At 44.3% G+C, this 16,339-nt stretch overlaps 1 protein-coding gene across 1 annotated transcript in view; it reads right to left on the reverse strand.

Moving 5' to 3' along the window:
• The window catches only part of LOC119169564 (cell adhesion molecule Dscam1), a 547,574-nt gene that overhangs the window by 18,729 nt on the left and 512,506 nt on the right, over positions 1 to 16,339 (reverse strand). The window contains exons 21-23 of the mRNA XM_075876128.1: positions 8,433 to 8,729; positions 7,699 to 7,878; positions 6,261 to 6,544 (exon numbers count right to left, since the gene is read on the reverse strand). Coding sequence (XP_075732243.1) covers positions 6,261 to 6,544; positions 7,699 to 7,878; positions 8,433 to 8,729 — 761 coding nt within the window. The remainder of the gene's footprint in view (positions 1 to 6,260; positions 6,545 to 7,698; positions 7,879 to 8,432; positions 8,730 to 16,339) is intronic.

Raw genomic sequence — 16,339 nt, forward strand, 5'->3', positions numbered from 1 at the left:
GAGGACAGATGAGGCCTATACGGTGCTACAGAATGGGCACGTCCTTTGCTACAGGGGCTTGGCAGACAGAAGAGAACTGGGAGTGGGGTTTCTAATTCACAGAAACATAGCTGGCAACATAGAGGAATACTACTATAGCATTAATGAAAGGGTGGTAGGTATCGTAATTAAACTGAATAAAAGATACAAGATGAAGGTAGTAGAGGTTTATGCAACTACGTCCAGCCATGATGACGCGTCCATTGAAAGCTTCTACGAATACGTGGAATCGGCTATCCGCAATGTAAAAACACAGTATACTATACTGATGGGAGACTTAAATGCAAAAGTAGAGAATCAACAGACTGGAAACCAGGCAGTAGGAGATTATGGCATCGGTACTAGAAATGCCGTTTGATTCAGTAGAAATATCAGCCGTCATGCAGACACTGCGGAATCAGGGCGTCGATGAAGTATATATAAACATCCCGGAAGAAATCTACAGGGGATCAACTTCTACCACAGTGCTTCATAAAGAAAGCAACAGAATACCAATCAAGAAGGGTGTAAGGCAGGGGGACACAATCGCCCAATGCCATTTACCACGTGCTTACAGGAGGTTTTCAGAAGCCTTTCAGAAGCCAGAAGCCTTGAAGTAACTAGAAGAATAAGAATGGAGTGGAGCATATTTGGCAAGCACTCTCAAATCATGACAGGTAGGTTGCCACTATCCCTCAAGAGGAAGGTATATAACAGATGCATCTTTCCGGTGCTTAGCTGCGGAGCAGAAACCTGGAAACTTACAAAGACGGCTCAGCTTAAATTGAGGACGACGCAGCGAGTAATAGAAAGGAAAATGCTAACTGTAACCTTAAGAGACAAGAAGAGAGCAGGGTGGATTAGGGAACAAATCGGTGTTAAGGATATCATAGTTGAAATCAAGAAGAGAAAGTGGACATGGGCCGGGCATGTAGCACGTAGACAGAATTACTAAGGTCATTAAGGTTAACTTACTGGATTCCAAGATTGATTGATTGATTTGTGGGGTTTAACGTCCCAAAACCACCATATGATTATGAGAGACGCCGTAGTGGAGGGCTCCGGAAATTTCGACAACCTGGGGTTCTTTAACGTGCACCCAAATCTGAGTACACGGGCCTCTAACATTTCCGCCTCCATCGGAAATGCAGCCGCCACAGCCGGGATTTGATCCCGCGACCTGCGGGTCAGCAGCCGAGTACCTTAGCCACTGGACCACCGTGGCGGGGCTGGATTCCAAGAGAAGGCAAGCGGGTTAGGGGGACACAAAAGGTCAGGTGGGCAGATGAGATTAAGAAGCTTGCGTGTATAAATTGGTAGCAGCAAGCACAGGACCGAGTTGAATGGCGGAACATGGGAGATGCCTTTGTCTTGCAGTGGACGTAGTCAGGCTGATGATGATGATGAGGATGATGATGATGATGTTAAAATACCGGCCGTGCAAATACGGACAAAAGAGGAACGCCCGCTGTGAGACAGACAGCCACTGCCCTAACCAGAGATAAATGCAACGTAAGAGATCTCTAACCGGTGATTCACCATATATTCTATCATTAATTTGTTCCGAGCATAAATGCATGCCGAAATTCACAGACTGCGCAGTCTGTTACGGGAACCGGAATGACGAAACGCGTTTAATGGTTTAGGCGTATATATCCATAATAGTGAAAGCACATGCGTGAGCCCACTGTCAATTAACCTGCATAAAGATTAATAACATTCATGGTTTAGCCAGATTGCCACGCGTGCCGCATTGACAGTTATGGCCTAAAGCAAATACATGAGCCCACTTGCCGTTGCTAGTCTGGATTTTGGGTATCAAGACTCTTATATTGTATATGTGTTTGCGCGCCAAGACTCTTGAATTGGACACAATGTTTTCACGTCGTAAACGAAATAATCGTAACCTTTTGCACATATTCACAGTTATTTGCCATAAAGCCATACATGAAAAAAAAGCCAGGTTAGTGTGTAGGTTTTTCTTTTATGGTACTCATGTCTTTGCGCATATGGAACACGACACAAAAGTTATAGTGAATGAGATGAGAATGCTGAATCCAATTGTACGTCATGTGTTCTGAAATAAAAAAAAAAGTTCTGCCACATGCGAAAGTAGAAACTTCATTAGATTGAGACAACTACACCATTGCGAAGAGCCAAAGAAATCAAACTTCGCACACTCGCTGAACCTGGATAAGGTAGCTTCATTTTCATTTGTCGATGAGACAGGGTCGTGGAGCTAACTTAAAAAAAAAAAATTTAATGCAAGGGTTCATCGCGCGTGATTACCGGCGCTAGGCTGGAAAAAACAAAAAGCTTCAAAAGAGCGCTTGTGTTCTTTCCTAATGAAACATGGGAACCTAACCACTAGCTCGGGAAACGACTCCAGCTTAGCAAGCTGCCGAGTACCAAGTGTCATCGATGATCAAGCGCGTATCAGCTTCAAAACAGTACTCAGACAAAGGGCGCTCTCCGGCGCCCAACACGGCCGTATTCTCATTCATTCGCGAGTTTCGCGAAGCTAATGAAACAGGGCTGAGTTCAGTCCGGGATGGGTTGCATTAGATTGCTTCCGGGTTACAGGCACATACACAGACACCATTTTTTTTCTCTGCTTCGCGCGACTTAAGTTTGTCTGAATTTCCCGCATGCTTTAAATGGATTTATCGCTCTTTTGCAACTTGATATCACTTACGAAAGGGCCTGCACGTCAATTAACGCGTTCAAAAGTGGCTAAAAACATGTTTGAACGTAAATAAGCATATCTATCTATCTATCTATCTATCTATCTATCTATCTATCTATCTATCTATCTATCTATCTATCTATCTATCTATCTATCTATCTATCTATCTATCTATCTATCTATCTATCTATCTATCTATCTATCTATCTATCTATCTATCTATCTATCTATCTATTTATCTATCTATCTATCTATCTATCTATCTATCTATCTATCTATCTATCTATCTATCTATCTATCTATCTATATATTTATCTATCTATATATCTATCTATCTATCTATCTATCTATCTATCTATCTATCTATCTATCTATCTATCTATCTATCTATCTATCTATCTATCTATCTATCTATCTATCTATCTATCTATCTATCTATCTATGAGCAGGCACAACTGAGGCCCTTTTCCTTTTTTGACAACGGAAAAAGCATCATCTTTATTTTTTCATCGAGCAGCCAACGTACGAAAATTATCAGGTTGCGTTCCACTGTGGTGAAGTCTACGCCAACGTGAAAACCTTAATGGTAATGCATGAAAAATGTAAACATCGGGTCCAAATCTCACGAACTGTTTGCTTAGTCGTGAGACATCTTGTGCTCGTCGAGCCACCTCTGCCGTTTTCTGCCTTTTCGGCCTACTACACAATCTATTAGGTCCGAGCTCAATGTCTTTCATCTCTTCTGTCATGCGTAATTTCCGGGTTATTACATGCGTAAGAGTAGGTCAAGTCGCGCTAATGTTCGCGTACATGGTGGCTGTTTGCCTGATTTGAGCGATACTCGACAGGTCACGTAACATTTGCGTACAGTTTAGTTGCCAAGACCACTGGTTTTGTTCACGATGTAAGGCGTTAGCCCCAAAGAAAGCATAAAATATCCTAAACAGCACCGAGCGGCCATCATAGGCCCCATCTTACAAGGCGGGTGCAGTAGTGTGGAAGCTACGATGTGCAAGTGAACCAAGTGCTATCTCAAAAACTCGTTGCAGTAAGGTGAAACCTACAAGCCGTAAGACAACCACTTGTTTTCACAGCAAAGCATAGTTCTATTCATAATTACATTTTAATTAGAGAATTTTTAGGCAACTGCGTTAGTTTGGCAAGTGCTACTTCACAGGAAAAGCGTATACGCTAAGGACAACCCGCATGTGGTGCGTCATAGGTATTTAATTATTGTATCTGTAAACGTCAATATTTGTGATAGTGAACCAACGTAGTACTGCCCATACGGACGTGATCGCCCGCTTATGTCCGTACTCGCGCTTGCTTGCTCTCTGTCCTGACAGCAATAAATGAACCATGGAGCCAGATTTTGCTTTGTGTCTTCTGACGGCTTGGATAAAGTACCAGGTGCGTTTTGTGCTCATTATTGTCATTTGTTGCACAATGTCATCTGTTTGTTCAACCATTGTTGCCAAGGGCTGTCACTAAGAATGTGAGAATTAACCACGAAAAGAAGGGCAAGATAGACACGAGTGCAGTGCTCTCGAAGTGTCAGGGCACAAACATAACGCAAACACGAGCGCCGGTTTTGAACGTAGTATGGGCCACAGAGCTCATGGCAGGACATAATGATTTCGAGGTGCAAGGAACTGCCTTGGGCGAGGGCCGCTATGTTGTGCGTTGCTTCCGCGGTACCATTGCTGCCCAACGATAAGAGAGCTCCTTGTTGACGCGTCATTGCTCTACTCGCGGAACATGTGAGCGCCATGCGGACACCGTGAACCATAGCCATGCTGACCATAACCAAGGATACGTGGCGACATGGATGAATATGTCGCAGAGAGTGCTCGCTCTTTTCATTGTTTAGCCAGCCCCGTAGCTTCTACAGTGCTGCAAAACCAGCTTGTGAGATGTACTATAGACCTCGTGCAAAAGCTGCTGTCATCTATCGGCTGCTGAGTGCATTTCTGCCGTCTTGAATGCCAAGCGGGCTCCGCATGTGCATACGTAGAGGGCATGTATCAACGAAGCGTATGAAGATACGTCTCACGCTATCGCTTATTTAAAAATATCAGCATGATGTACCAAAGTTGGCCATTTGCACTTAATTCGTGAAGTATTTCCTTCAGTATAAAGTTCGCGGTGCACACAATTGTCCTCTATTTTGCACGTAATCGCAGCTTGAATAATGGCCCCGCTCATTTCTACTCTGTAGAGGTGGAATGCGATGGCTTCTTGCACATATGGAACAAATGGGCGACAACCTTAGTGAGGTGACAAAGGAGCTAGCTGACACAAGTACTCGCTTGTCGTGACGGTCAGACACAACCCGAAAGCCACTACTATTACGGGTCCCACAACAACCATTTATTCACGCACAGCTGTCCTCCTCGGCAGATCAGTGGCCGCTGACCCTAAGGTCACGGAGTCGATCCCAGCCGTGGCGGTCGCATTTCGGGGGAGGCGAAATAGTAGTTGCCCGTGTACTGTCCCATGTGAGTTCACGTTAAAGAACACCAGATAGTCAAAATCTCTGGACCCTTCCACAACAGAGTCTCTCATAATCATGTCCTATTTTGGAACATAAAATTCAACAGTTTTATATTATTAGTTAGTTACAATGATATCACGAAATACTACTACATGGGACGCAGACAATTCTTACTGCTACATGTAACGTTGAAGAAGACTCAAGCACTGACACTACGTTTACTGCAGGCTGAAACATATTCCACCCCGTATTTTCCAAATGAAGTTTACCTTCAGCGTGTAGTAAACAAAAATTAACACGCGGCATCATTTGAATCTGGCACATGCTATGGGCTGTCTCATTAATATGGCCGACACTGAAAAGATTGGCTTTACTGACAAATGATGGAGCGAATCTTCCCCTATCAAAAGGAAGGCAAACTTATCCAGCTATCCGTTCAAATGTTTATCTCTGTCAATTTTCTTATCAAGATCAACTACGTGCTGTCCAAAAGGTCCACAATACTACCGTAAGGCTCTGTCTGATGGTACCGACGTGGACAAAGCCCACCTCGGTCTGAAAAGACCGGGCTTTAGGACCTTAATAATGTTTAATGAACGAATGAATGAATGAATGAATGAATGAATGAATGAATGCCTAAAGTACTCGGTGTTGAACAAGGCAACTAAAATGCACACCAAAAGATGAATGAGACCGAAAATTATAATATATTCACAAGGTACATCATGATACTCTGAGACGTACCGCTAGGCTCAGGGGTTAATCATGACAATGGAGAGCAGCACAGATCAGCACCAAGGGCGGCGCAGAACATAATAGACAGATGACTGTGTAAAGTTCACCGACAGGTTTGCCCGGGCGTAGGGACCAGACAAACACATAAGGCATCTGCGGAGTCTCCTTCCAGCGCTTATGCTTGTCATTATTAGGTTTTGGTTTGTCATGTACGCTGCGTCAGGCTCTTCTACGTTTGTCTTAGTTTATTTTTATCCGTCCTAGTTTCTTGTAGCACTGAATTTGCTGCTAAAAGTCGTGTTAAATGTGTTCGCGAAAAAATCACACCTGTTTGGGCGGGAACGGCACGTCGTAGGTGTGTTCAGGACGACCGGTCAAGGGACCGCCATCTCCAGTGACGCCTCTACCACCACCTCCCATGGCGGCGTAAGGGTGACCCCTGTGCTCACCGCCCGAAGGTGAGTCCACATCACCAGAGTACACCGATATGTGCGTGGTGGCGTACGGAGAAGGGAAGTAGAGGGGGTCGCCACGTGGGGCCTCGTAGACCTTCTTGCCGACGGACGTCATTGAAATAGAGTCGCCCTTCATATCCCCTCCACATGCACGTTCTGCAAAGTAGCAGTAGAAAAAGAGAGAAAGAGAGAAAAATATATGAATAGGCGCAAAGCCATTGACGTCAATCAAGGCACGTTACCTGCTGGTTCCACTGTGTTAGGAAAAACAAGTTGCTCTCCAGAAGCAAAAACTAAACAAATTGCGAACCAAATCCTGAACAGGTGCTATCGAAGTGAAACAACGCAGTTTGAAGAAACAACTGTTTTGTTTCTCAGATCCATTGTATCTAATATTCTCAAGAAAAAACTGTGCAGCTGAGAAACTGGGTGGCTCACAAAATATGTTCATGCTCTAATTGTTCTTAAAAGGAAATCTCACGTTAGCCTGATGTTTGGCATAGCGTAATCAATTGTGTGTGAATGTAAACGCTATAAAAAAGAACGTGATTACAGCACTTAAAGTATTAGCGCAAAATTTATGGGTCATTTTGATTAACGCTTCATCAAAATTGAAAAAAAAGTCAACTGCTGATACATCATGCGATGGGTGTTTTTTGAAACATTATCATTTTCGTAACAGGTTCCTTATTTTCAAAAAGACAGACTCTCTAGTGTGTGCTAGGACTCAGCATTAACTTTGCGATGTCCTGAACACAAACGCATGGGTGCTCGATTTTGTTTTTTGAAACGTAAGACGATTCCTTCTTTTCATATGATTCGGGAAGTTGTAAGCACTTCCGGAAATAATTGGTAGAGTTTTGTACCATGCTTCCTATGGAAGAACGTTTAGGTGAGTTAGGAGTCCATTGTTTTTCAGCAACTATAGCGCACTAAACGAACACGAGATAAGATTAGCACAAAACAAGCGCTATCTTGTGTTATCCCAACCATAACATGTCCACCTTAAATATGATCTTGTGAATTGCCACGAAAACAAAAAGAAGGGAGGCAAACTAACTGCAGATGGCACCAGCTAGCAAAAATGGTGCGACAAAACCTTCCGTGGCCTAACAGAGACTGTCCACCTGATCCTTCATCTGATGGCAATTTTTTGCAGTCTGTTGAGCTCCGTCGAGCTTATGCTAGTTTGACATGAAACAACCTCATTACTAACTGGCCACCGGTACTGGTAAATTATCCGTGTGATGATTGGCTTACATAACGTCATGTGATTCATGAGCAGACCTAGAACTGATTCACGAGTTTACCGGAAACTTGAGCCGTGGCACTGTAGTCGTGAGTTCTGGTACGGCGGTTGCACATCATGTAAACTACGGTGCCGATGACCAGCACAACGACGAAGGCACAGATAATGGGCACCACGAGGGTCACACTCCGAGGAAATGCCGTGCTCTCTTCGGGGTGAAGAGTCATTGGTGGTATAGTGGCTGCACGGAGACAAAACGCAAGAAAAACTGGTTAACACTTCATCCTTGTGATCGGTGAAGCGCATGCTGAGAAGTTCCTGCAGACACGCGACATCGAAGGGGCAGCTGTGGGCACTGTGGCAACGCCGACTAAATTTCAAGGCCGAAGGGCTGCCGCAGTGACGTCAGAGGTTGGGGGCCCAGTTGCCCAACTGAGCATGCTCAGTAAGACTTTTTTTCCACATCTTTTATTCGGCCCAATCAAGCCGCGGCAGCTGCGACAGCGGGAGCGTTTGTTCTCCTAAAACGTGAACGAAACACAGGCTTTCCGCCGTGTTCACGGCGTAACTGGGCCCCCACCCTCTGATGTCACTGCGGCAGCCTTTCGGCCTTGAAACTTAGTCAGCGTTGACTGTGGTGAGCATGCCGCGGGTGAGGGAGGTAGTGACATCTGCGTGCGTGACCTACTTGGCTGCTGTAGCAGAAGCTATAAGCAAAGATGGTTTCGCTCTGAGAATTCATGTGTCCTTCTAAGCGAAAAGTATAAGCAGACACTCCCAATCATCAGAACCAACCTCCACCAGCTGTGAGCGTGGCAAAGACGAATTGCGCCTCGGTTGAGCCGGCGTCGTTGGAAGCGGACACGAGAAGGTGGTACCACGATCCCGGATGCAAGCCTCCGAGCACGTAGGCATCGGAGGCAACGGCATCGATGGTCTCCGGGACAGCCGTCCAACCGCGCTCTTCACGCAGCTTGTACTGCAAAGTGATGAAGCGGATAGGGCAGCCACCGTCCTTCCAGGAGCGCAGGTTCAGCTGCACGGCGCTGGAGTTGCTCGACAAAAGCTCGTTTTTCTCCGGCGCCAAGGGAGCTGCGGGAAGTGAGGAAGTACATTAATGAGGAGACACAAGATAAAAAGATGGCAAGATGAAGGTTAACATCAGTACTAACAAAAGTGGCTTGCTATCCTAGACTGAGGAACCGGAGGACTGACATATATAGAATAGAAAGGAAGCAAAAAGTGTAAAGCACATTGTACTGAATATACATGTATGCGAATACGTAGGGACACAAGAAGACAAAGACAGCGTAGTTACGCATTTGTAATAAGTTTCATTAATAATCAACTGGTTCAATTATCTATACGTTAAAGGGAATGGGTGCATGTATTGTCCGAGTTTCATTATAGTTAATCACAAAGGGGAAAAAAGGTGCATTTTCTTCTCCTCTTCGCCTTATTAAAAAAAGACATGTAGACATCGTGCAAACCACCGTGATAAGGATGCAGAGAAATAGATTCGATTGAATTTCTCGGAACAGTGGTTTTATAAAATAATAGAGAAATATTCGGCAGATCCCACGTACTAGGAAATCAACTTTATGCGAAGCATGCGGAGGAAAGGTGACCATGTTGCAACTTTTGTTTTCTGAACGACACGCCATAAAATCACGCTAAATATAAGATATTTCACACACAGACATATGTTGAAGAGTTGCAGATGTTTATACAACCAGTTTTTCACTTGCACATTGATGTCAGCTGGCAATGTGTTATAGCAACACCAGAAGCTGAGATGAAGCGCTGATGCTCGCGAACATGCTGGCCCTTGACACTGCTATTTAAATCAATTTCGGCACATGGAACCTCACCCCAATTAGCGTTTACCTGACGTGATGGCTGTATAAAAGCAGTACTATTGTAATGTTTATATAATTGGGTAGGCAGCACTGCAATCACTATTGTTGTTTCATGAAGATTAGCGTCTATTTGAAGAGTAGTTCCGAGACCTGGCGTAGCTTTTTGGTAGAATGCGTGACTGCCATGCAGAATGCTTGGGTTTGATTGCTGCAGGGACCATGAAATTTATTATTTGCATTCGTCGGGTGGCCAACGCTGCCAATGTCAGGTTTTTATTAACACTGACATGCATTTTATGCCTTCGGTGGGTCGGCGCTACTGATGTCAGGTATAGCTTAACGCTCGCGCGTTAAAGTTGCACATGTGTGTTTTCGTCGCACTTGGGAAGATAATAAGTGTCAATAACCTGTGGCACATACCCGCTTACCAGCGGCACATACCCGCCCATTAGTATGTGCCATGGTCTGACAGGAGGAGTAGGAGGAGGAGGAGGAATAAATGAGGAAGGACAGGGAGGTTAGCCAGTTCTCAGACCGGCTGGCTACCCTGTACTGCGGAAGGGGTTAAGGGGGATAAAGGATGAGATGAAAGAGACAGGAAGTGTTTCACGGTGTACGCGACGGGATTGTGACATTCTTCATGTCTTGACCAGCGCGTCATATTAGTCAAACCATCTTACCCTCACATGCTAATTTTGGTTCACGCCAAGTTAAGGGGGTGACCACGAGTGCATCCAAGCGTAAGCGGATAGATAGATAGATAGATAGATAGATAGATAGATAGATAGATAGATAGATAGATAGATAGATAGATACGCTCGAAGTCACTGAAGATTGCTAATAAATGCTTCGCATTTAAAATACTGTGACTTTGATGTAAAATGTGCAAGGTCGTGAGCACTGCATGGTGTGTTATTCACACATACTCACCTGCTCGTAGATGCGGTATATGGTACTGCGCTGCAGAGTGTTCGTGATTGACCCAGTTGATAAAAATATCTATTCTTTGTCGGGGGCGAAAGCCAACGGAAGGGCACTAACGTGCTTATCACCCAGCTTTACAATCGCCCCAGGCTCAGTGGTTTCTATAATGAGCTGTGTTCTGCCGGTGGACAAAGTGACTCGAATAATAAATTCGTATGTTTGTACATAACATAACGCACAACTTGGCAAGTGGGTGTTCAATAATAACGAATGAGATTGCGGAGCGCCAAATACGAGATTAAAAAGGTAGAAGCAGACACGAATTTGTTATGAATACCTTTGCACGATTGCATTCTATGGGATCGGACTCAGCATACACACCGTCTTGGTCATCCAAGACTAATTGAGGCGCTTCAACGTTTTGTGTCTTTAATGGGGACATCGGTGACATCGAACTTTTTATTTGGCGGTACCCGCATTTTGAAAGGGAGAGGGCAGCGATGGTGTGCGGCTTGCAAAAAGGTTGTCACAGGCACGGGACACTTGAAGATTTCCTTTTTCCTGAAAGGCCCATAGCAACGGTAAGGAGCGTGCAACGCATTCTTGGTGCTTTCTTTCAGCGAGACCCTGTGCTGTGTGACGTTTGTTGATAGACCATTACAATTGAGAAGATGCTCAAGTAGACCAAGTGGCGGCCATTTAGGTAAAGCTAACTTCATCTGTTGCGACAACACAGCCATCACCACCACCACCACCACCAATACGCAGCTCATTCTGGAAATCACTGAGCCCCAAGAAATTGCAAAAGTGTGTAAGAAGTGCGTTAGTGTCTCTTTGCTCTCAATATCAGAAAATCAATTTTACCGGTTGTGGTTTTGTTTACTTTGTGACTGTTGTCATTTTTGTTCACTGCTCATGCGTTATTAATCCATAATGTGTCTGTACATAAACTGCTTCAGTGGTACCCTATATTTAGCTGAAAGTTCTGGCTGGGTTAATCTCACTCTGCTTCACGCCTCTATTTTTTTGTTGTGCAACCATGCTCAAGTATACCAACTATTGCTTCCCCAAATCAACTGCAATACTTACCATGAAATTTTTTTCTCTTGTTTTTTGTCAATTATGATGTTGATGTTGCTAATACTTTGTTCACTGTGCTTTGTTTGCCCTCATGACCATGCATATAGAAAAATAATGTTTTCTGAAGACAAAACGCAACAGATCCCTCCAAACATGCACAATTAGTATGAACAGCTGGAAACGCAGACTGTTTAAATGATTGGGCTTTGGCAGTCGTGCTTGTAGATGCTGTAAGCTTGTGCCCTGGCATCCCAAAGTGTGAAGGAAAGTTATAATATTTTTAATGCATTATTTTTCGTCATGTCATACCTCTGTTATCCTGTGCGTTGCAATCACTCCTTTTGTTAACAGTGACAACAAATGTTACAAAGGTACTGAAGGCTTTCTATTTAGGGGACACAATGAAGACAGCTGTTTGTTGTTGTTGTTGTTGTTGTTGTACTTGCCCATAATTGTGCTTTTAGGTAGCAGCAACAGTGAAAACTATCATGCTGTGATCCCATAGGTTGCTTTGAACAACGACATTAAAAAATGTGTGAGGTTTCATACTGTAGTTCATGCAACATCGTCAAAGCCGGGTCTCCCATATGACCGCCAGCATCGCATGAAGTCAGTGCCGCATAAATAGTCTTACAAACTAAATGTATAGGCACACATCAATTTAAAAGTGGCCGTTTGCGCCTGCAGGTGCATTGCAATACGGTCTCTACAGGCTGCGAAAACTGATACATCTTAAATGTACCCTAAGAGTTGCCCTTAATCACAGTGAACCCTACAGAGACGTAAAAATGAACACAGTCCATTTGAAATATGGCCTCGAAACTCTGTGCGTATAACATCGAGGAGTCAGCTTAACGAATCCTCATCATGGCGTGAAACGTCCAAGCAGATAGCGTTACCCAAATGTGGAACAGAGTTTCGAAATTGTCAAATCAGGTGCACCTTGTAAAAGGGAAGAAAAAAAAACTTGATTGCGTTAACTCAGACCTAGAAGCAACCAGAACTGCTTCCATAATCTCGTTTCGCAGCCTTAAAAAGCACAAATAAAGCACGAGTGGTTGAATTTAAAGTAAAGCTAATCAACATCGTACGTAGAATGTAGCAACCTTCCACCGCTATTTTGTGCACTCAATGCAATGAGCTCCCACCCGTTCGAATGAGCGCTAGTGAAATTTCAAAGTACATTTTAGCCTGCTTCTGAGCAGATGTGCCACATTTACGGGTGGCGCAATTGTGAGCTTTTGAGGCATCATTGACGTCTGAGCAAGTGCTTTGGAGTTGCCAGCGCCACTTAAGCAATATTTAATGTCAGAAAATGGTACGAACGATATCTCTGTGCCATTAGTCTGCCATTTTTAGGGGCGATTCTCCTTATGGCGTAACCCGTTCGTCTCCCGTTATCTTTTATAACCACCGGTGGCACATATCCTAAATAGTGGTCCTTAGAATGTCCGCTGGATGGCGGTACCTGTATATGATGAACAAATGATGAAAAAGATGGGAGATGGTGGTACTTGAAGTGCTCACTAGATAGACGGACAGACGGACGGGCATACAGATGGACGGACGGACTGATGGACGCATGGACACACAGACAGACAGAAAGATCGACGGACGTATGGATGGACGGATGAACGGACAGATGGATAAACGGATGGACGGACGGACGGATGCATAGATGGAGAGATAGAGGGACGGCCGCATGAACAGACGCATGGACGGACAAACAGACGCACCGACAATCACACGAATAGACAGACGTGCGGACGGACGCACGGACAGACGCATGGACGAACGGAAGCGAGAACGAATGGACGTACGAACCGAAGAACGCTTCGCCCCACCAATCATTCACTTTATGGATATGCTGGGAATTTTTCTCAGTTTTGTTTTTGTTTTAATATTTTTGACACCGATCTGAATGAAGCCAGCTGCTCCGTTCTGTTGAAAATCACAAGTGATCCCAACGCTTCCACGCCGCTTCGACTGAACGCTTCAATGGCGTGATTAATCAAGACAACTTGATTGTACATTTCTTTCATCGTAATTCGGGAGTATTAACTTTGAAGGGACGCTAAAGAGACAAAATGACTAGGTTTGGATTGACAAGCTGTACTCTGAGAACACTAGTAACATATGGTTTTACATAGTAAGCTAATTATGAGCTGGAAAAATTATAGTAGAACTTTCGTATTTAAATTTTGCACCAAAGTGTAAATGCGTGATATAAGAAAGTTCAATATGTATTTCAGGTATTTTCGCGGCGTTAGCTCGAAAAAATTTTCTGTACCTTCATATTCTAAGTCTGTGGCACGCACAGAATTACATTGTTTTTATCTTTATCGATTGGAAGTTATAAAGGGCCGAGTAACCGTCTTCGAAACTTCTGACGTCACGCAATTTCGGGCAAAAATCTCAAGGAGGCGCCGCCACCCTCCTTTTCTTTTCACGCGTTTTCTCGGTCACTAAGCGTCGTGTCGGGGTAAGAATGGTGTTCTCGGGAATGTGAAATTGTACTTTTCAAATACGCGAAAAATTGTTTTGCTCTCTAGTGTCCATTAAGGCCTGTCTTAAAGTAAAAAAATCGGATACGGTAATGTAACGTTGTATTGTACGTCTTTATGAATGAGGCGCGAAAGCACTGCCACTTTAATTTATTCACACTTGGCACCTCGTACCATAGAAGGGGTAAAGCCGCTTAAACATAAGTTTTCTTGCAGATACCGCGTTATGTTCCCTGAGCGCATGTTTTTACCGCGGCGCTGAACATTAGGCTGCCTACTAAGGTCTTCGAGGATTTTCTGTTGTCTTATTTTATGTGTTTATGCACGTGCACATTACACGTACGTCTTGGTTTAAAGCCTCTGCCAATACTTGATATACTTCGATTCATTTCAGGAAATATTAAGTATGCCACTTAGTTCTGGACAAAATGATTATGGCGACAAATCTTGTTCTGAGATTGTTTCTAAATTGGTGTGGCGAAACACTTAGAAAGTTTTTGAAAGAACGCTACAATAGGCCAAAGCTGACTCTAACGGTATATTGTCACGTGATCGTGACGTTGACGAAGGCAAGAGACTGTATGTTCGAGATGAAACTCTTTACTTGGCCGAACTTCCGGTTGGTAAATGGAAAGTCATATTACAGTGATGTAGCGATCCACATGACCAGCGCCAGCAAGAATAGATCAGGAGAGAAAGAAGACGAGGCCAGACTGGAATGGCTCAATAAACCGATGCATTTTTCAATACATTGTCACTGTTTCGATTTATTCAGGCAAAGCATACTAGCACCACCTCTTCAAACACTGGGCTTGCAATTATCACAACCTGATCTTCTTTCATTTGGAGCTTTTACACTGGGTTTCAGCCACAGGGATGCTTTATTCGCCGTTCAGGAATACATCACTGTGACTTGACAATTTTCTTGCTGAATTGTGGTCTCACTATTTTTCTTTATTTTTTTTCTGCGAATTTGCAATTGGCATTTCAAATCACAATTTCATTACATAAGATTTGTAGGAATGACGCAATGCTGAAAGTATCGGGCAAATTCACCTTATAATCGTCCACCTTTGGGTACGAGCCATTTGCACAGGAAAACAACAACAACAACAACAACAACAACAGCAGCAACAACAAACCCATGCAGTCGTGTTGTCTGCACGAAAACTTTACATTGGCGTAGTCGAGGCCAGGAGCCTGCAAATGAAGATCAAGTGCGACTTCACTCGTCGTCAAGATCGACCCCTCATCGTGGGCTTCCAAGCAGAGGGCCAGATATACGTGGAGTGGCAGGTCGAGAGAGAGAGAGAGAGAGAGAGATAAAGATGCAAAGAAAGTCAGGGAGGTTAACCAGACGCACATCCGGTTTGCAACCCTGCACTGGGGAAGGGATGAAAGGGAGAAAAGAGGTTGCAGAGAGATGAGAAGGTACACACAATCACGAGCACACTCGGGGAGCACACACAGTCTACAGGCGGTTGCTCAGGTTTGTTGACTTTAAGTAAAGTAGCAGTGCTTTAGTGGCTTTCTGCGCAACTGAGGCAGATGCCCAAGGTCTTAGTATCTTCTGCACACAAAATGGTCTGGGGTCAAGTTGATTCAAAACCATCCGGAGCTGGCATCGCTGTGTGTGGTAGCAAGCGCAGCTGCACAGGACGTGTTCGATGGTCTCTTCAGCTCCGCAGTAGTCGCATGTAGGAGTGTCTGCCATACCAATGCGAAAGAAGTACACCTTTGTAAATGCAACACCCAACCAAAGGCGGCATAACAGTGTCACATCGGAGCGGGAAAGTTGTGGGAGTGGCAGGTAGCCGCTACAACTCCGAGCCTTCTGGAGACGATCGCCCATATCGCTCGAGCTACTGTGGATGACATCTTCGCTCAAGGTAGCGTGTCTGTGAACACAGCCCTTGACGATTTGGCGTCTCATTTGGTAACAGCTCCCCCGGCACGTACTTTTCGAACACCAAGAAGCCTCGCTAATACTAGCAGTGAAGGTGCCCTTAACGCTATACTTGAAGTACAGAAGCTATATAGGGCACAACAACAGCAGTTTTTAGAACTTCTTGTGTCAGTTGCAAATGCAAGAGACAAAAAAGAATTTCCTGTTCGACCGGACATGTTTGACGGTAGTTCAAGCGCTGATGCGTGGCTCGATTTCGATGAATTTGCATGCACCAGAAACCAGTGGAGGAGCCATGAAGACCACGTACGTAATATGAAGCCTTTCTTCTGCGGGAATGCGCAGAAGTGGTTTGAATTACAAATACCTTGACATGGAAACATTTCTTGGGCCGCATGAAGGAAAAGCTTTGCAAGTGCTTTGAAGACA

This window comes from Rhipicephalus microplus, chromosome 2, assembly GCF_043290135.1.
Source record: "Rhipicephalus microplus isolate Deutch F79 chromosome 2, USDA_Rmic, whole genome shotgun sequence".
Classification (NCBI taxonomy): domain Eukaryota; kingdom Metazoa; phylum Arthropoda; class Arachnida; order Ixodida; family Ixodidae; genus Rhipicephalus; species Rhipicephalus microplus.